The sequence below is a fragment of the Hemicordylus capensis genome, chromosome 2, assembly GCF_027244095.1.
Source record: "Hemicordylus capensis ecotype Gifberg chromosome 2, rHemCap1.1.pri, whole genome shotgun sequence".
NCBI classification, from domain to species: Eukaryota; Metazoa; Chordata; class Lepidosauria; order Squamata; family Cordylidae; genus Hemicordylus; species Hemicordylus capensis.
In genome coordinates this window covers 341,956,123-341,977,190 of record NC_069658.1, presented here as the reverse complement: position 1 = coordinate 341,977,190, position 21,068 = coordinate 341,956,123, and the positions used below count along the sequence as shown (strand labels likewise).

The following is a 21,068-nucleotide window of genomic DNA, read 5'->3' as shown; positions in this document are numbered from 1 at the left end:
GATAGTGCCTATGTGCCCCAAAGCAGCTTGGGAGATAGGGCACCATTGGTGCCAAGTTACCATGCAACCTGCAAGGCAGTGGGGCAAACATTTATGAGAAAGACTTATAACACACCAAAGAATCTGAAAAATAAACATTCCCCCCAAATCACCAGAGTGCCCCATTGCCTGGTGGGTTGGGTGGTAACTTGGCATCCATGGTGCCCTACCCCCCCCCCCCAACCCATTTGGAAGCATCAAGGCACTACACATGGGGAATAACAAGGCTGCTGTGGATCTGCACTATTCCCTATGGAAGAAAAACCAAAACCACTACAAACTAAAAAAAACTTTTAAAATCAGCTGAGTGCCTGATTGCTTTGGGGGGTGAGTGGTAGTTGGCACCCATGGCACCCTAACACCCAAGCCATTTTAGTGCCTCTAGGTGCTACCCACAGGGAATAATGGGGCAGTTCTATTTCCCATTATTCCCTATGGTGAGCCATTTCAAACTGGCTCGAGCACAGTTCAAACTTGAGCTGAACTGCTCCATCCGGTTTTGTGCACATCCTTACTTTTTGGTTGTCCAAAAAAGAAGTTTGGACCATGTCTTTGAAATGACGTTGACCTAAGACTTTGATCAGTTCTTTGGCCAACTGCATCTACACTGTACTTTTGAAACTGCAAACCAGCAACAGGCTGCTTTTGATCAAGAGTTTAGGATGCCGGACATATATAATAAATATGAGCAGAATCAACACATGGAAGGGATGGTGGGATAGCACCCTCTTCCTTCACCCATCAGCTGTTCTACAGAGAGCCTTGATGCATACAAACAGCTCAATCTGCCTCCCGCCAAAATGCAGGGGACAAACTGCATGGACAAGGTCTAGTTGCATACATCTTCCATGTCTATAGGTTGTGTTCAGAAGACCTGATCAATTAGAAGAGGTCGGAAGTAGAACCAAAGGACATGGTCCCACCCCTCTACCACTTGTTGATTCTTCCCATATTTGTGGCCTGAAAATGGCTTTATACTACTTCCAGTCATAGTTGCCTGGATAATCATTCTGGATATATTCTATCCTAAACTATCAATGGCCTTGCACTTCAAAGTGACTTTGTATGATTTTAGGGGTAGGCAGTTGGGAACATGGCCCTCAAAAGGACCCTCAGTCCAGGATAATCACCCCTGAGTATTCACTTTGTATCTCCTTTCATAGCTATGTTAAAAATGGAGATTGGTAGCAGAGCAAACTCCCAGATTTAAGGATGGAATTACAGTGATCATGATTACCTACTCCTGACCTTTTTGTAAGTAACATTATCCCAGGGTTTGTGGAAGAGGTGGAAGCAAAAGCACAATTGGTTTGTACTTCTGATTCTCCATGTCTCCTCATCTCAAATTACAGGTGAAACTCGGAAAATTAGAATATCGTGCAAAAGTCCATTAATTTCAGTAATGCAAATTAAAAGGTGAAACTGATATATGAGACAGACGCATTACATGCAAAGCGAGATAAGTCAAGCCTTAATTTGTTATAATTGTGATGATCATGGCGTACAGCTCATGAAAACCCCAAATCCACAATCTCAGAAAATTAGAATATTACATGGAACCAATAAGACAAGGAATGAAGAATAGAACAATATCGGACCTCTGAAAAGTATACAGTGTACTGTGCTTGATTGGCCAGCAAACTTGCCTGACCTGACCCCATAGAGAATCTATGGGGCATTGCCAAGAGAAGGATGAGAGACATGAGACCAAACAATGCAGAATTGCTGAAGGCCGCTAATGAAGCATCCTGGTCTTCCATAATACCTCATCAGTGCCACAGGCTGATAGCATCCATGCCACGCCGCATTGAGGCAGTAATTGCTGCAAAAGGGGCCCAAACCAAGTACTGAATACATATGCATGCTTATACTTTTCAGAGGTCCGATATTGTTCTATTCTTCAATCCTTGTCTTCTTGGTTCCATGTAATATTCTAATTTTCTGAGATTGTGGATTTGGGGTTTTCATGAGCTGTACGCCATGATCATCACAATTATAACAAATTAAGGCTTGACTTATCTCGCTTTGCATGTAATGCGTCTGTCTCATATATCAGTTTCACCTTTTAATTTGCATTACTGAAATTAATGGACTTTTGCACGATATTCTAATTTTCCGAGTTTCACCTGTAGTCCTGTGCACCTCCCTCAGTGGGGCAAGTTTTCCCTGTGTGAACTCCCACTCCATGGGACAACACATGAGGGAAGATGCATAATGTCAATTTTGATGAGTTGGAAAAGTGGGGGAACAGAAAGCACAAATTAGCTGGCTAATCAAGAGAGAGCTGGTGCAGATCAACTGGAACCTTTTGTGCAAAAGGAAGAGGCTTCCCTAGTGATTTCGTACAAAGATGTGATGTCTTTTCTGTTTTCTTCATGACACTTTGAGCATTGAGGCTATTCCCAAGCAGCTTGATGTGAATTAAAAATCACAGCAAGGACTAGGCTTGTGTGTGTGTGTGGTATGTTAGCACAGCTAGGCCAATTCCTCCAACAGGTTCTGTATTCTGCTCCTGTGGAACTAACAAGGCTGTGCTGTAGCTGAACAAAGACGAAGTCCCAATATAGCCAGCTTTTATAGTTAAGGGGATCACCAGCAGCGTCTAAGTGAGTCAGTGACTGTTATGACTGGAAAGAAAAATGGATCCTTCATGACACTTTGAGGTCTCAGAGTTTTTCTGCCAGTCCCAAGTACAGTCAGTTGCATCAAGAACAAGAAAAATCAATTATGAAGCTTTGTAGATATGATATGAATCTAAGTATGTATGAATGTACATGCATGCACAAGCACATTCAAATAAGCATAGCCATGGTTTGGGGAGGGTGAAGCAAACAGGGGAAAGAGTTGCAAAAAATTACAGCTGGGACCAAATATTAGGAGATATAAATGTGGAGCGAAAGATTTCCCACTGGACAACTCTGCCTATTTGTATGCATGATTCCTAATTGAAGATGGCATACATTTGGATGCTAAAAAAACACACACCACATAATAATGTCATAAACTGCATAAGAGGAAGCTAAGGAACAGGTTGTCATGGCTTTGTTATAGGGTGATGAAAATCTGAGATCAAAAAAGACCACTGTAAGCTTGCTAGCCCTACTTCATAACACAGACTGATAATGTTCCCTCAGTAATTATCACTTTGTCAAACCCACTCATTTTTCCCTGTAGGGAGCTGGAAAGGGTAGTAAATGCAAATTAAAAGGAAAGGCAGAACAAAGGGAAAATTTATTAAGACTTCCCTTTTCTTTTCTTTCTATCCATTTATCTAAGATAGGTTTCAACAGGAGAAAAGAAATAAAAGTAATGCCATATGTTTCTTATCATCAATCCAGCAATTAACAGTGTTAATAATGAAGTCAGATTTCTGTAGTTGCCTGTTCTATTCATACTTTCTAGTCCTGACTTCTACAGTTATTATGAGTTCACACAATCAGCTTAAGCACTAGCAAACACCTGTGATAGGCTCATTATCTCCCATTGTAAGGTCATTGCCTGACAAGATAAGAGAATGATTTTATAGCAATTTCACAAGTAAACAAGTGATAATTGCAGTTATCAATGGAAAATAATGATAGCCCAGGATGAACTCCTTGCTCTCTTCTTTCACAACAAAAGGTGGGTACAAGAGTATGGTGTGAAAGCAGTAGGGGTGGGCAGAATTGCTAAGTTTCATTCCAGAAAGTTTTAACACATTTCAAAATAAAGCATTTTCAGTCTGTCCAAACTCCAGCCAGGATTGGAAGATCTGGAGTGGGTTCCACAGTCATCAAGGCCTGAAGACATCCCTCACTGCCCCTATCCTCCCAGCACATGTACCAGGTTTGTAGGGCATTGCAAGTGTATCATCTACCCACAACATACTGGAAACCTTGGACTATGTACAGTATCCGTGAGACCTAGCACACCCCCAGGTTAGCAGTAGCCAGTTGTTCTTGGACTTTAATCTATCTATCTATCTATCTATCTATCTATCTATCTATCTATCTATCTATCATATTTTTATACCGCCCAAAATGTATGTCTTTTGTGACTTGTGACAGGAGAGACTTGTGACAGGAGAGTTGAACACTTCTGCTATGAGCAGTTCTGGCCTCTGTTCTAGCCAAAAGTTCTTACAATATAAAATCAGGACTCCAGTATTGGAATCTAGCCCTATGCTTCCGCTGCATTGAATCTTTCACTTAAGAATACTGGTCTCTCTAGCCCAGAACATTCCACTCTGACTGGCAGCAGCTCTCCAAGGTCGCAGGAAGAGGTCTTTTCCAGCCTTGTTGCTACCCAAGGAAGCTGTTCACATGAGCAGCCCTTCCCAGGCTTAGCAGCCCTACCTGGGTTGGGCTGCTCATGTGAAGTGCTGGGATCGAGGCCAATCTCGATGCTGCGTCCCCGGGTAGCCTGGGATTTTTACCCAGCAAGCACACCCTTTAACCCAGGTACAGGCTCGTGTGTACAGGCTGCACACAGCCCAAGCAGACACAGGGAATCCCTCAATGCACCATGCTCATCACACAATGCATTGTGGGGTATCTGGAGGCCAGGATGCATTTTCCTAGCCTCCAGAATGCTGCGTGACTAGCAAAAGCGCCAGTTGTGTGGGCGTGCGAGAGCTGCACAGCTGTGATCTCCGCTGGATCACCGGGGGGGGGGGAGGTGCTCCTCTGTCTTCCGCCTCCACCCCTGCCCCCCACCCTCCCTGGCCAACTAAAGATCGTGTGAACAACCTTTAGATCTTTTCCAATGGAGGCTGAACCGGGGACCTTCTGCATCCAAATCCTGTATTCTAGTGACTGAGCGATTGGTCCTACTAGCTGGGTACAAAGCTCCTTACATGGTTCCTCCTGGAAGACCACTTGCCAGTGATTTTAAATGTAAACAAACCACCACACTGCCTTCATTTAAATGACATATCCAAGGCATTTTATTTTGGCACCACAATTAATCCAGAGTCTCAAATAATTTCTCTCACAGATACGGATCCCCAGTTTCTGTCTCCGCTCTGAAGCAGAGATTATGCAACTACTTTTGATCTAGCTGACCTCTCTGCCATCCACTTTCTTTCTGGTGATCTCTGTCACATAAACCCCAGAGACCCGGCCTCAGACTGTATGTTGACTTTCTCAACTGCCTTTTGCAGTTCATTGCACACAATCTGGTTCCCTCTCTTTGGCTCCACTATCACCTAAATGGCTGGCTGCTGTCCCCAGACAAAACTGTGACACTGCTTAAGCCCAGGGCACTGCATCTTTGGCTGAGGAATATCTTACAGAAGGATATTTAGTCATACTTAGTTATATATATATCCCTGCTCTAGTTTCCTACAGAGTATCAAAATCGGTTTTATTGCTGCTGAATATTTGTCTGTATCAGGCTTGTGACCATCTTATTTAATCTCTGCTAGGACCTTTTTACAAAGAAGATATTAATTCAGGTTGGTCATGTCTTTTTTGGAGTCAATTCTAAACCATTTTAATAGAATTGGTATAAGTAGGGGAAGGGATTCTAGATGGCCTTGAGAGCAGGCACTGTGTCTGATTACATATTAATCTCGAGTTAGCTGGTATAGTGGCAATGGGATATGCATGATGACACTCAAAGCAAATCTCCTTTGCAGACCTTTTTATTGTGCATAAAAGAAAATAAATCCAACAAAATTCTATTAATTAACAGAATAAATAAGCCCCAGCAGACCCGTATCTCATATCTCTGGGTGAGGAGTACAAGACTCTCCTAAAAGGCTTCCCATTCACCCACCTCTGAATTTCTCCGGGGCAGACACAGCAGGGAAAATGGGAGCTTCTGAAGCTGCCTATACTGAGTCATACCATTGGTCCATCCAACCCAGTATTATCTGTTCTAACTGCAGTCTCATGAAAGGGTCTTTCTCTGGAAATAGAGATTGAATCTAAAACCTTCTGCATGATGCAACACATGCTTGTGTTGGGAAGAAGTCCTGCTGGGCAATACCCAATTCCTCTCCAGTAGGTTAAATTAGGGAAGACATCAGGGGAAGGACCAGTCAAGCGCTTAGGGTTTGATGGGTCAAAAAGCCCAAACCTTTGAACATAGCTTTTCCATTGCAACCAGTTCTGAAGACAGCTCAGTATAGCAATTGTTACCAAGGCCATAGCAGAGATGCTTGACATTTCCCAGCATCCCCTTCTTGACATCTGTCTAGGTAATCTCACCACTTAATTCTACTCTACTGCAGTTTGTGCATTTACTGTTATATAAGCCAGTGACAGCGTACTCTTCTAAAATGCCCACACCCTAGAGAAAAGCCGAGTAGTTTCTTGGGGTTTTCACAGTGGGGTTTAATACACCACTTGCTTCAATAAGTTTGTAATGTACAAATTTAGGTACCTTACATAAATGTAAAGCTTGCCTTGGCCAGAATGCTCATTCTCATTGCAAATGCTTCTCCTCTGCGTTCTCTGCTACATTAACAAAAGACTGGAATATGTGAACACAGCCTTCATTTTACCTGCTTTAAAATCACTGGGAAAGCCCATAAAAGCTAGCTTTGCACACAGACTGTGAACAGAAGAGTCACATTTGGGCACTGACGGATTGGATAGCTGGCTCCTGTTTATTAAGTGCAGACCTGTCTCTGTCTGTGTTTACCACATGCGCTCTTCATGTGTCCTCCTTTTCAGTCCCCTAGAGCTGAAAGAGTTGAAAGAGGCAGTGTGAGTTATTTGGTACTGCTTCATGCCTGAACCAGGAAGACATAAGCTCACATTTTGTCTCAGCCATGGTCCTAATGGGTGGTCTACAGCAGAGTCAGCCTGTCCACTAAGCAGACCTATGTGGTCTCCTAGGGCACTAGTCCTTGGAAGCTGCTGCAGCTCCCTGAGTGGAAGTCAAGTGAGCAGGGCCCATCTCCTGCCTGCTCTCTGGCTTGCTTTCCTCCTCCTCCTCCCCCATCAGCATGCTTATCCGCTCCCTCCCTGCCTTGCTCTACTCCTGCTGCGGCTGCTCCAGCAGGAGCTTCCATCCTGGATTCTCAACTGCCTGGGCCCAAAGCAGGAAGTAAGTGGTGTATGTTATGGTTGGCTTGGCTGCAGCCAGGCCTGCTTGGTCATGGAGGGAAGCTCCTCACAGCACCATTAAAAGCTGCCTCTTCGCAGGGCAGAGAGTTTGGCTGGTGCTGATCATGAGCATTGCAAGGACCACACTGCTGAGGGAAGAGAGGCAGCAGCAACAGAGGATGGGCTCTTTTCCCTCTCCCACTGTATATCTAAACCAGTGCAGGCTAGTCATTTGCTGGTCATGTGTGTGGACTGGTCATTCAACCCAGTCAATGAGCAGACTGTGCAACTCAAGTTAAAGCCAGAGCACGACACTTCCTGTCTGCATGGGCCCCAAATCAAACTTCACCTAGGTTGCCAAAAACCCTAGGACTGGCCCTGGCCTTGAGCAAGACAAATCATTATCTAAGCCTCAGTTCTCCAGCTGTAGAGTTGGAAAAGCAATCCCAGAGAGGCTGAAAAATTAATGGTAGGGCGTTTTTCACAGTAAAAATGCTACATCGGGGATAGACAGACTGTGACTTCATTAACAAGTTCTCAAGCAGTTCAAACTGGTTGTTCAGTCTGAAGGCCTTCCCCTGTCATCTCTGTCTCACCCCATTTTCCAGCCTCATAATGGCAAAGAGAGTATGTTGGTACAATGGTGGAAGCACAGTATGCAAAGTATTAGGGATGTGCAAAACGTTTCGGGCACAGAACAATCTGTGCCCAAAACGACCAATTTCGGGTGATTCGGAGCCGAACCAAATCACCCATGATGAGACCCGATAATTTTCGGACCCAAAACGAATCACCCCTGTTTTGGGTCTGAATTTTTCGGGTGTTTCGGGTCTCCTTTTTGTGCCCTAGAAAAGTGCCAGCCTTGTATTCTTCTTCCCCCTCCATTTTCAGTTTGATGTCTCTTTGAATTTCCCGCCTTTTTGCCTCCATTGATTTCAATGCAGAAATTGCTTTCCTTTTACTTTAGTTGAAAAGGTCCTGGGGCCAAAAGAGTGGGGTGGGGTGGTAGTGCCTAATGGGTGGAGGTTACCACCCCAATTGCAGAGGGATTGGGCAAAGGGCTGATTTTTTGTGAATTTCTGAAGTTTTAGTGTCTTTGGGGCAGATAGGGGGCATAACATGGGATCTGGGCCAAAAGAGTGGGGTGGGGTGGTAGTGCCTAATGGGTTGAGGCTACCACCCCAATTGCAGAGTGATTGGGCAGAGGGCTGATTTTTGGTGAATTTCTGAAGTTTATGCGTCTTTAAGGTTTTCCCCCATTAAGTATAATGGAGGGTGTATCGCTTCACGTCGGGGGGAAAGGGGTGGCCTAGAGCAGTGTGGGGTTGGTGGTAGTGCCGGGTAGGGGCAAGGAAGCTACCTGAATTTTTTCAAAGGATTTGGGCAGAGGGCTGATTTTTGGTTAATTGTTGAAGTTTACGCGTCTTTAAGGTTTTTCCTCATAAGTTATAATAGAATGGAGCTTTCAGCAGCCCCATAAGTGCACTTGGGGGGTGCTGGGGTGGCCCAGAGAGAGCGGTGGTGTAGTGCACATAGGGTGCCAACCACCCCCATGGGTTTCTAACCCATGGCGTACAGGGTTCTGTTGTTTCTGAGGTATTCTGAGTGTGGATTCTATGATAGCAAATGAGATTTTCAATGACACACCATGAATCCACTCTAATTTGCTATCATAGAATCTAAACCTTAAAGACATGAACTTCAACAATTAACCAAAAATCAGCCCTCTGCCCAAATCCTTTGAAAAAATTCAGGTAGCTTCCTTGCCCCTACCTGGCACTACCACCAACCCCACACCGCTCTAGGCCACCCCTTCCCCCCTACGTGAAGCGATACACCCCCCATTCTACCTAATGGGGGAAACCTTGAAAACACGTAAACTTCAGAAATTCACCAAAGATCAGCCCTCTGCCCAATCACTCTGCAATTGGGGTGGTAGCCTCCACCCATTAGGCACTACCACCCCACCCCACCCCACTCTTCTGGCCCAGATCCCACTTTCTGCCCCCGATCTGCCCCAAAGACACTAAAACTTCAAAAAATCACCAAAAATCAGCCCTTTGCCCAATCCCCCTGGAATTTGGGTGGTAGCCTCCACCCATTGGGTACTACCACCCCACCCCACTCTTTTGACCCCAGGACCCATTTTTCTTACCCGAATTGATTCGGATTCGGATTCGGGTAAATCCAAATCCGAACCGAATCAGGGGTGATTCGGGTGAGCAAAACTCGGGCACAGAACAGAACAGGGGTGTTTAGGTTCTGGTCCGAACCGAAACACCAAAAATACCGAATTGCATACCCCTACAAAGTATACTGGGCAATCTTCTGTGTCTCCAATGCAGTTTTGAGGCCACTAGGCTGGACTAGGGATTGGAAAGTAGGAGCAGGAAGAGGTTGGTTTGGGATGAAGGAAAGAGAGACTAGATGCTTGGAGAGGCTGGAGGAACTCTGAGGAGAAATCTCATCAGCAGTTGTGAAACGGCAGGTGGATTATGGGAAAGAAGAAGCATGCACAAGCATGCACATGCACGCCAGGGAGTTGTCGAAGAGGGAGGAGCAATGGCAGAGGAGCTATATGGCTCTCAACTATGAGCAGAGTTTCGCTAGTGGTGATTCTTGCTCTACAGTAGAAGAGTGCAAGCATAAAATTTCTCATTGTTCAGGCAGTGACTGTTCCTCCCCTGCCCTGCATAATATAAACATAATTATTATACCAAACATGAAAACATATCAAGACCTTTTCCTTTATACATATACCTACATCACTTGATAAGCAGCTCCTATAGAGCAGCTCCTATAGCAAAGAAGGTTGTATAGGTGACGATCAATGCCACAGGAGCCCAGGAGCAAAGGAGAGGCCACAGCAGCAAAGACGGCTAGGCCCAGAGATCCCTTTTGACTATGTAGAAAGAGCCAACATCACCTACCGCGTGCTGAGAGCTTCTTGGTGTTTATGATCTTGGCAGCATACTCTTGTCCTGATAAGACCTTCACACACCTCCTGACAATTGAGAAAGCACCTCTGTAGGAGAAAAAGAAAAACACAAAAGAAAGCTAAAAAAAAAATCACATACCTCCTGTTTAAAAAGTGAAACGTTCAAAAGAGATACCCTCTTGAACATATTTAACAACCATATATGGCTTGTGAAATGTCATGAGAAGGACTGGGAGCGTTATGGGCTGAGCCCATAACCATCTCATTCACGTCATGGCTACCACCTCCCCCTCCTACCTAGAGGCATAGCTATAATGGAAGAGGGGTGGAGGGGGACCAATGTCCTTGGGCCCCAGAGGGAGGGAGGCAGGCCTGCTGGCTTGGCAACATCTTGTTCTTGCGCTCCCACTCCAGCCTCTCCCAAGAAACAAGTGGGAGGGCAGGGGCCCATCTCCACTTTTTATCCCAGGACCCACTCCAACCTGCCCCTACTTCTGTTGCTATAGCATCTCATCCCTCAGTCCAGTCCCTCTCTCTTCCGCAGGCTCCTCCCCTTAGCACTGCCACACCTTGCTCCTCCTTGGTCCAAAACATTGCTTCCCCCAAACTGGTGCCCCATTTTCAATCCCTTGGATACACTCTGATAGAATCTTGACAAAGGGCTATCTGTTTTACAAATGGATTGCACTGGTGTCCTGTCCTTCCTCCAAGGAGCTCAGAGTAGCGTAGAGAGGTGTCACCCATTTTATTCATGCAACAACCACCATGTGAAGTATGTTAGGCCGAGGACTAGCAACTTGCTTAAGGCCGCCCAATCTGTTTCATGACTGCGTGAGGACTGGAAATCCGGGTTTTCTGCATTCTAAGTTGATAGTCTGAGGCTGAAATGAGAAATCACTGAATGGAAACCTCAGGTGTGCCTTTCAAATGGATGGTCAACGTGCATTACATCCAGTCAGGGAAACAATCCCACTCAAAGGACATTTGCAAGAGAAACAGCAATGTGAACACAAGGGGAGAAATCCCTGTTAAAGGATGTGACAATTTGTTTCCTTCAGCCAAGCATTTGGCATATTTCCCCTTCAATTTTTCACTTCGTGTTTTTTTCCCCATTGAATGGTGACTTTTTCCATTGGCGAAAAGCATTAAGTACCTTCTGTCTTGTCAAATGTCTCCCAATGCAAATGGCAACATTTGCCAATAATAAGCTAAGTTAATGAAGGAAAGAGATTAGGTAGTATTTGGGGGGCAGACCCCTCACTTTCTGTTTTTGAATGCTTGTTCTATTGCATTTTCTATAAAAACTAGGGACCATAGAGTCCAAAATGTAGTATGCACAAAATATCTATTAATGTATTAAACATATGCACAGTACATCATTCCAAAAATACATTTTCAACCACATGAAGTCATAAACATAAGCCAATAAACCATATGCTAATGAACAATATGTGCTAAACTGGCACTGTGGAATGAAAAGGAGGCAAAACTCATCCAAAGCCAACACCCCTACAGATACCATAGTACAATGGGGCATCAAACACTGTAATTTAAGACAATGAGAATTCAAATACTATTTTATCTCATGGATTACTTCATCAGAAAATATGCCACAAACTTGATAGCTAACACTCCCATTGTTCAATCACTATGTATTCTGAAAGGCAGTAGGGTCCAGGGGTGTAGCTAGGAGAGAGGAGGGCTGTGTTCTCCCCTCTCCCCGGTGGCCCCTTGGAGTGAGGGAGATAATGAAGAAAATAGGGAGGGATGGAGCTGGGGGTCCTGAGTCTCTGAGGGCCCAGGTTCTTTGAACCCACCTGCTCAATTATAGATACACACCTGAGTGGGTCCACAGCAGTGTTCCTTTGAGGGTGTGCGTGCACATGCTCACACATTTTTTAATGTCCGCTTAGTTAATTTTAGAGCCCACTCAGGTTGAATCAGGAAGGCCTCACTCTGAATGCACATGCATGCATGCTGCTTTGATACTGCTGCCCAGAACAAAATTCATTCCACACACAGATGTTTAAAAAATAAATAAATAATAGAGAGCACACTGGTCCACAGAGCTTGCTTGGTCATGCAAGCCCATCTTCAATCAAATGTCAGTGCTATCCATTCTTTAAGAAACACAACTGTTTCCTCCTTTAAGAAAATTACAGGTGAAAGTTTTTCAATATGTCCATGACTGGCTACTCAAAACAGCATTAATGGACCAAGCAAGCTGATTGATTGATTAAGTGCCATCAAGTCAGTGTCGACACTTAGTGACCACATAGATAAATCAACTCCAGGATGAGCTGTCTTTAACTTGGCCTCAACAGATGCTACTGGAAGCCTACAGGCAGGAGCTGAAGGTACACTCTCTCTCCTGCTGTTACTCCCCTTCAACTGGTATTCAGAAGCATCCTGCCTCTGAGGCTGGAGGTAGCCTGTAGCTCTCAGACTAGTGAGGCCATGGATAGACCTCTCCTCCATGAAGTTATCCAAACCCCTCTTAAAGCCATCCAAACTAGCAGCCAACACCACATCTTGTGGCAGAGAATTCCACAAGTTGATTATGCATTGTTTGAAAAGTACTTCCATTTGTTGGTCCTAAATTTCCTGGCAATCAATTTCATGGGATGACCCCTGGTTCTAGTGTTATGTGAGAGGGAGAAGAATTTCTCTTTATCCACTTTCTCCACACCATGCATGATTTCATAGGCCTTTATCATGTTTCCCCGCAGTCGGCATTTTTCTAAACTAAAAAGTCCCAGATGTTGTAGCCTTGCCTCATAAGGAAGGTGCTCTAGGCCCCTGATTGTCTTGGTTGCCCTCTTCTGTACCTTTCCCAGTTCTACCATGTCCTTCTTTAGATGTGGTAAGCAGAATTGTACACAATACTTCAAGTGTGGCTGCACCATAGTTTTGTATAAGGGCATTATAATATTAGGAGTTTTATTTTCAGTCCTCTTCCTAATGATTCCTAGAATGGAACTAGCCTTTTTCACAGCTGCCGCACATTGAGTCTACACTTTTCAGCAAGCTGTCCACCATGACCCCAAGATCCCTCTCCAGGTCAGTCACTGGCAGCTCAGACCCGTTTGCTACTTTCCAGTCCTCTGCTACAGAGCCTGATTGTAGGGATAAGTTATATATTTTAGCAAGGAGGTTGGCAATTTCACCTCTGAGTTCTTTATTAGGGGTGTGCAATTCGGATTTTCCATGTTTCGGTTCGGACCCAAACCGAAACACCCCTGTTCTGTTCTGTGCCCGAATTTTGCCCACCCGAATCACCCCTGATTCAGTTCAGATTCGGATTAACCCGAATCCGAATCGATTCGGGTAAAAAACACGGGTCCTGGGGCCAAAAGAGTGGGGTGGGGTAGTAGTGACCAATGGGTGGAGGCTACCAGCAAAATTTCAGGGGGATTGGGCAAAGGGCTGATTTTTGGTGATTTTTTGAAGTTTTAGTGTCTTTGGGGCAGATTTGGGGCAGAAAGTGGGATCTGGGCCAAAAGAGTGGGGTGGGGTGGTAGTGCCTAATGGGTGGAGGCTACCATCCCAATTGCAGAGTGATTGGGCAGAGGGCTGATTTTTGGTGAATTTCTGAAGTTTACGCGTTTTTAAGGTTCCCCCCATTAGGTAGAATGGAGGGTGTATCACTTCACGTCGGTGGGAAAGGGGTGGCCTAGAGCGGTGTGGGGTTGGTGGTAGTGCCGGGTAGGGGCAAGGAAGCTACCTGAATTTTTTCAAAGGATTTGGGCAGAGGGCTGATTTTTGGTTAATTGTTGAAGTTCACATGTCTTTAAGGTTTAGATTCTATGATAGCAGATGAGAGTGGATTCATGGTGTGTCATTGAAAATCTCATTTGCTATCATAGAATCCACACTCAGAACACCTCAGAAGCAACAAAACTCCAACAAATAAAATCACCAAAAATCAGCCCTCTGCCTAAATCCTTTGAAATAATTCAGGTAGCTTCCTTGCCCCTACCCCGCACCACCACCAAGCCCACCCCACTCTAGGCCACCCCTTTCCCCCCGACGTGAAGCGATTATACCTAAAAGGGGGAAACCTTAAAAACACTTAAACTTCTGAAATTCACCAAAAATCAGCCCTCTGCCCAATCCCCCTGGAATTCGGGTGGTAGCCTCCACCCATTGGGCACTACTACCCCACCCCACTCTTCTGGCCCAGATCCCACTTTCTGCCCCAATCTGCCCCATAGACACTAAAACTCTCAAAAAATCACCAAAAATTAGCCCTTCGCCCAATCCCCCTGAAATTTGGCTGGTAGCCTCTACCCATTGGGCACTACCACCACACCCCACTCTTTTGGCCCCAGGACCTTTTCAATTAAAGTGACAGGAAAGCAATTTCTGCATTGAAATCAATGGAGGCAAAAAGGCGGGAAATTCAAAGAGACGTCAAACTGAAAACGGAGGGGGAAGAAGAAGACAAGTCTGGCACTTTTCTGGGGCACAAAAAGGAGACCCAAAACACCCAAAAAATTCGGACCCGAAGCAGGGGTGATTAGTTTCGGGTCCGATATTTTTCGGGAATCGTCGGGGGTGATTCGGTTCGGCTCCGAATCACCCAAAATTGGTCGTTTCGGGCGCAGATCGTTCTGTGCCCGAAATGTTTTGCACATCCCTATTCTTTATATCAAAGAGTCTTTAAGGACTCTGGGATGGATGCCATCTGGTGTTAGCAATTTGCTAGTTTTTAATTTTTTCAGACAGTTTAGAACATCATCTCTTGTCACCACTGTTTGATTCAGTCCTTTATGTTCCATCCCTGAGAAGCCTTGTTCAGGAGCAGGTATATGCTCAGTATCCTCTACCATGAAGACAGATGCAAAGAACTCATAGCTTCTCTGCAACCTCCATATCATATGTGGTACATATGCTGTGGTACATAGGCTGGCAACCTCCAAGCTTGACTACTTTAATGCACTCTACGTGGGGGTGCCTTTGTATGTAGTCCGGAAACTACAATTGGTACAGAATGCAGCAGCCAGATTAGTCTCTGGGACAACATGAAGGGACCACATAACACTGGTTTTAAAAGAACTGCACTGGGTGCCAATATGTTTCTGGCTGAAATACGAAGTGCTGGTTCTTACCTATAAAGCCCTTAGTGGCTTAGGTTCAGGCTATTTAAGAGAGCGCCTCTTTTGTCATAAGCCCTGCTGCCTGTTACGCTCTTCAGGAGAGGTCCAGTTACAGATGCCACAGGTTTGTTTGGTGGCAACCCATGACTGGACTTTCTCTGTGGCTTCTCCAGGGCTTTGGAATATGTTCCCTACTGAAATAAGAGCATCTCCTTCTCTATTTGTTCTCAGGAAGAACCTCCAACTGCCTCCCTGGCAGGTTTCCTGCTTCTGGTGTATTTAAAGTAGTTTTTATTATTCCCCGGATGCTTTTAGCTATATGCTCCTCAAACTCTCTTTTCGCCTCCCTTATTGTCACCTTGCATTTCTTTTGCCAGAGTTTGTGTCCCTTTCTGTTCTCGTTATTTGGGCAGAATTTCCAGTTTCCGAAGGAAGTTTTCTTTCCCTTTATAGCTTCCTTGACTTTACCTGTTAGACATATTGACATCCTCCCAGTCTTGGTGGTATCTTTCCTCCTTTTTGGTATACATTCTAACTGGACTTCTACTATTGTGGTTTTAAGTAAACTCTATGCATTCTGGAGCGAAGTATCTCTCCTGATTTTCCTGTTCAGTTTTCTTTTCACCAAACTCCTCATTTTAGAGAAGTTTCCTCTTCTGAAAATTCAAAGTGTCTACTGTATGTCAGACTTCCTTGGTGATTCTCTCCCTGCATGTTTGTTGAACTGGATCACACAATGGTCACTGTTCCCTAAGGGGTCCATGACACTGACATCACACACCAGGTCCTGGGTGCCACTCAGGATTAAGTCCAAGGTCACCTTCTCTGTAGTTGATTCCAAGACCAACTGTTCTAGGGCACAGTCATTCAGCGTATCTAGAAATCTGATCTCTTTGTCATTACCTGACTGAATTCACCTAGTCTATGTATGGGTAATATAAGTAACCCATTATTACTGCCCTGCCTCTCCTTGACACCTCCCTGATTTCTTTCGGCAACTCCCAGTCACTGTCAGCATTTCGATCCGGAGGGCGATAGCACGTCCCCAGTAGCACATTTCCTTTCAGGCCTTAAATTGTCACCCACAGGGTTTCTGTGGAGGACTCTGGTCCTACTAGGTTTTCTAGCTTGTTAGATTCTATCCCTTCTTTAACATACAGTGCTATGCCATCCCCAAGGCACCCCTCCCTGTCCTTTCTATAGAGTTTATATCCAGAGATAACAGTGCTCCACTGGTTCTCACTGTTATGCCCACTATATCTATTGCTTTGTTAGCAACCAAGCACTCCAGTTTCCCCAACTTGACTCAGAGGCTTCTGGCATTGGCATATAATCACCTATATGCTGAAATTCAAGCATCATTCAACCTGATCAAACTTAACATCTGATCTGACTAAAAAGGTTACGGCAGCAGCAGCTTTCAGACTTATTCTTTTCAATGTCAATGGACCCCAGCAACTCCTTTTATGTGGTTAGGCTGGGTCAGTTTCAGTTTGTGACTCCTGATGATGTGGATAAGCTGCTTCAAACCATCAGCTTTGGCTGATACACCAGCTGTGTCCATTTCTTGAGATGAATGACCACAGAACATTGGTATGCTGATAACCTCCAGATTTGACTGCTGCTGTTGTACGTAGTCCAAAACCTGCAATTGGTACAGAATGTGGCAGCCAAGTTGGTTTCGGGTAGTGATATGCACGAACTGGTTTGTCGTTCTATTCTTAGAGTGCCAAACCAATTTGGAAACCAGCGTTTGAATTGATTCGAACATGGGGGCAGGGGCTCCTTTAAGGTGTGGGAAGTGTGTCCTTAGCTCCCCTGCTGCTGCTTCAAAAATCTCTGGCGTGGGGTGGCTGTATGCCCTCTTACCACCCCAGTCAGTGTAATACCAGAAGTGGCCCGTGCGTATCCGTGATGCGTGCAGGCCACTTCCAGTATTACACTCACTGGAGTGACAAGAGGGTATACAACTGCCCTGTGCCAGCATTTTTTGAAGCAGCACTGGAGGACAAAATGTGGCGGGGAGGTAAAGACACCTTCCCAGCGCCTTAAAGGAGCCCACCCCCACCTCCCGGGTGTGCACAGAACCGGTTCTGTGCACACCCCTGGTTTCTGGGTCATCTTGAAGAGACCATTTTACACCTTTACTAAAAGAGATACACTGGCTGCTGCAAAGTTTCCAGCCAAAATACAAAGTGCTGGTTATAATCTAAAAAGCCCTAAATACCTGCAACATCTATTGAATGCACCTAGGCCTGTAACTTTGCTTTATCAGAAGCTTAAAAGTATTGATAAGACTGATATTGATTATATCCTAGATCTTTGGAACAATGATCTTGAATGCCCTATCTTATTAAATCAATGGTGAATTGCTTTGAAGGCAGTGAAACCTGTCTCTTTGTATCTCAAAATGCGGCAAATACCATAGAAACGTTTATTCCATGTTTATTGAACACTTTAGAGAATATTTAACAAGGGATAGCTGCAGATTTCTAGACAATGGAGGTGTAATCTGTATGAGTACACGTATGCATGTGGTTTGTTCCTGTCTGGTTATTGTGCTATTTTGGCTTGAAATTCATAGGGTTGTTAACATGACATTGCAGCAATCACTGCCTGTTATGGACGTTCATGTTTTGTTACCAGCATATGGAATCTAGCATTATCTATCTATCTATCTATCTATCTATCTATCTATCTATCTATCTCCTGGGTGTGCCATGGAATGTGCATCACGGCAGCCCAACTGGCTGGGCTGCGGAGGCGCCTGATTGGCTGATGCGTCCAGAAGAGAGGAGAATGGCCAGCAGCAGGCCAGGGCCGCTAGCCGGCCCAGCCTGGCGACGGGTGGTGGTTGCGGGCCTGGCTGCAGGCCGAGGCACTGAGGTGGCGGCAGGCCCTGCCCGGCCGAGGCCCAAGGTTGTGAGGAGGCAGCAGCGGGCCCCGATACTGGGGCAGAAGATGGGGTTGGGGGGGAGAGGTGGCCGGCCCCAAAGAGGCCGGCTCCAAAGACTGGCAGGCAGCGGCAGCGGGCCCGGCAGCCCACGGAGGCAGCACTCGGCGTGGTGTGCCCGGCCGCAAAGGCAGCACTCAGCCCAGCGGCAGGCCAGGCCACGGCCAATAACCCTAACCCCCAGTGAGGCACTACCTTGGCGTGGTTGTGGGGCTTGCATGCTCTGAGGAAGGTGAGAGCTATGCCAGAGGTCCAACCATACTGGACAGGTCTCACTAGAGGAGCCAGACGAAGAGTGCCTCTCCCAGCAACAATATGGTGAGATGTAACTTTAATAAATCTATACCGGATCGTTTGTTGCCCGGGTCAACAAGGGCCGCGCCAGGTGCTAGAGTCCCTGGACATCTGGTGGCAAGTGGGCTACAGGACTCAGGATCTTCAGTTGAGCAACCAGGGCTGGAGACTACAGGGTTACTGGAAGAAATGTCGCTTAACCAGAAAAAATATACAAAAAATGCCAACAAGGAAATAATGATCTGCTATTACAAGTCTAGTCCAACTAGAAGAGGTTATTTAAAAAGAATGTACCAAATTTGGAAAGAGAAGCATCCAGATACAGAAATAACAGAGCAAAGGTTAGCAGACCAGAGAAGATTCATAATAAGAAATAAAGTATTCACAGGAGTTGAGCTGGAAGAACTGCAAAGAGCAACACAGGATCAAGATATGGAAGAAGAATTACCACCAACTGAAGAAGTTGCTCAGGCACAGGTGGAGGAGGTGTTGGAAATGGAGGATGCCACTGTTGCTGAACTGTTTCAAAATCAAAACCAGGCAACACCCGCTTTTCCTTCACCTCAAAAACCTGAATGCCATTTAACAGAAAAGCAACAAGAACTAAAGCAAAAAATAACTAAGCAAATAAACCAAACAACCACCAGAGTTCGACTTCCAGCTCTAAAAACAGTTGCCAAAAAACAACTTGCTCAGGCATTAAAAGATGTCAATGCTGCACTTGCAGAAATAACAACCAATAATTTGCAAGAATCAAACCAATTAATCTACAGTGCAGCAACATCAACAACATAAGAACTCGGATATAAGATCAGTGGATCTGTAAAAAAAAGGAAGTAGTACATCACCTAAATGGAAGATTAGATTAGAATATAAAACCACCAGTCTTAGATCAGATACTAGTAAATTGAAAGATATGAAAGACAAGAAGCTGATGAATGATAATACCAAACCAAAAATACCATCTAGATTCAAGGAAAATTAGAGAATTCCTGGAAATAATAAAGCAGCAAATAACAGCAGTGTCAAAGAAGATAAGCAGATACGAAGCCAGAATTACACAACACAGGCAGAATCTCCAATTCCAGTCGAATCAGAGACATTTCTACCAAAGCATAGAAGGAGACACTGCAAGAAACCTAGAAACACCAAACAAAGAAGAAACAGTGCAATTCTGGGGAAAATTATGGGACAATCCAGTAGATTATAACAAAAAAGCAGGCTGGGTGAAAGAGGTCAAAAAATGTAACCAACAAATGCAAGATCTAATAAAATAACACCAGAATTAAGAAGTGAAAGAGCAAAGAAAATTAAAAATTGGACTGCTCCAGGCGACGATGAACTGCATGGCTTTTGGCTTAAACACCTAACAAGCCTTCATAAACAACTATCAAAACAGTTCAATCACATTTTGCAAGGAGGTGATATTGAACAATGGCTAACAACTGGGAAAACTAATCTGATAATGAAAGACCCAGCAAAAGGTGCAGTTCCAAGTAATTCTAGACCGATAACCTGCCTGTCAACCATGTTCAAATTATTAACTGCAATAATAGTAGATGAAGTCATGCAACACTTATTAACTAACAAACAGCTTCCAGTTGAACAGAAAGGAAATTGCCCAAACACCAGAGGCACAAAAGACCAGCTGCTGATTGACAAAATGATTTTAGAAAATTGCAGGAGAAGAAAAACAAATCTAAGTGTTGCATGGATTGACTACAAGAAAGCCTTTGACTCATTGCCTCACACATGGATACTAAAATGTTTAGAAACAACTGGTGTCAGCAAAAACATTCAGATTTTTTTTTTAAAAAAAGCAATGAGCATGTGGAGTACACAGTTAACAATCAATGGTGAGACACTTGGACAGGTTAGCATTAGAAGAGGCATTTTCCAAGGGGACTCACTATCCCCTCTGTGATCGCCATGACTCCACTTTCACAAATACTAAACAAAACAGGCCTCAGATACCAAACATCTAAAACATCAAGTAAAATCAACCATCTCCTGTACATGGACAATCTGAAGTTGTATGGAAAGTCCCAGTCAGAAATCGAATCACTGCTAAACACTGTCCATATATTCAGCAGCGATATAGCAATGGAGTTTGGACTAGACAAGTGTGCTGCATTAATAGTGAACAGAGGGAAAAACAACAAAAACAGAAGGAATAGAACTGCCCAATGGAAGCAACATCAAGAACCTGGAAGAGAAAGAACATTACAAATACTTGGGCATTCTCCAGGCTGATAACATTGCACACACTGAAGTTAAAAGAAAAATGGGAAGTGAATACATCAGGAGAGTTAGAAAAATCCTCAAGTCCAAACTCAATGGCGGGAACACCATACAAGCCATAAACACCTGGGCTATACCTGTTATCAGATACACTGCAGGAATAATAGACTGGACCCAGGCAGAGCTAGAGACGCTAGATCATAAGACCAGGAAAATAATGACCATCAATCATGCTCTATACCTCCCTCGCAGCTCAGGTGGAAGGGGAATGCTGCAAGTCCATCAAACAACAGAGGAGGAGAAAAGAGGCCTTGAAGCATATATAAAGGACAGTGAAGAAGATGCACTTCAAATGGTCAATAACGAGAAACTATTCAACACCAATGAAAGAAAGCAGGCCTACAAGAAAGAACAAGTCAAGAACCAAGCAGAAAAATGGAAAAATAAGCCCCTGCATGGTCAATATTTGC

General features: G+C 44.7%; 1 protein-coding gene across 3 annotated transcripts in view; it reads right to left on the bottom strand.

Annotated features, from left to right (window-relative positions):
- Window positions 1–21,068, bottom strand: part of CAMK2A (calcium/calmodulin dependent protein kinase II alpha) — a 191,912-nt gene that overhangs the window by 146,056 nt on the left and 24,788 nt on the right. For all 3 annotated transcript variants that reach the window (XM_053289834.1, XM_053289836.1, XM_053289835.1), the window contains exon 2: window positions 10,004–10,098. In XM_053289834.1, coding sequence (XP_053145809.1) covers window positions 10,004–10,098 — 95 coding nt within the window. The remainder of the gene's footprint in view (window positions 1–10,003; window positions 10,099–21,068) is intronic.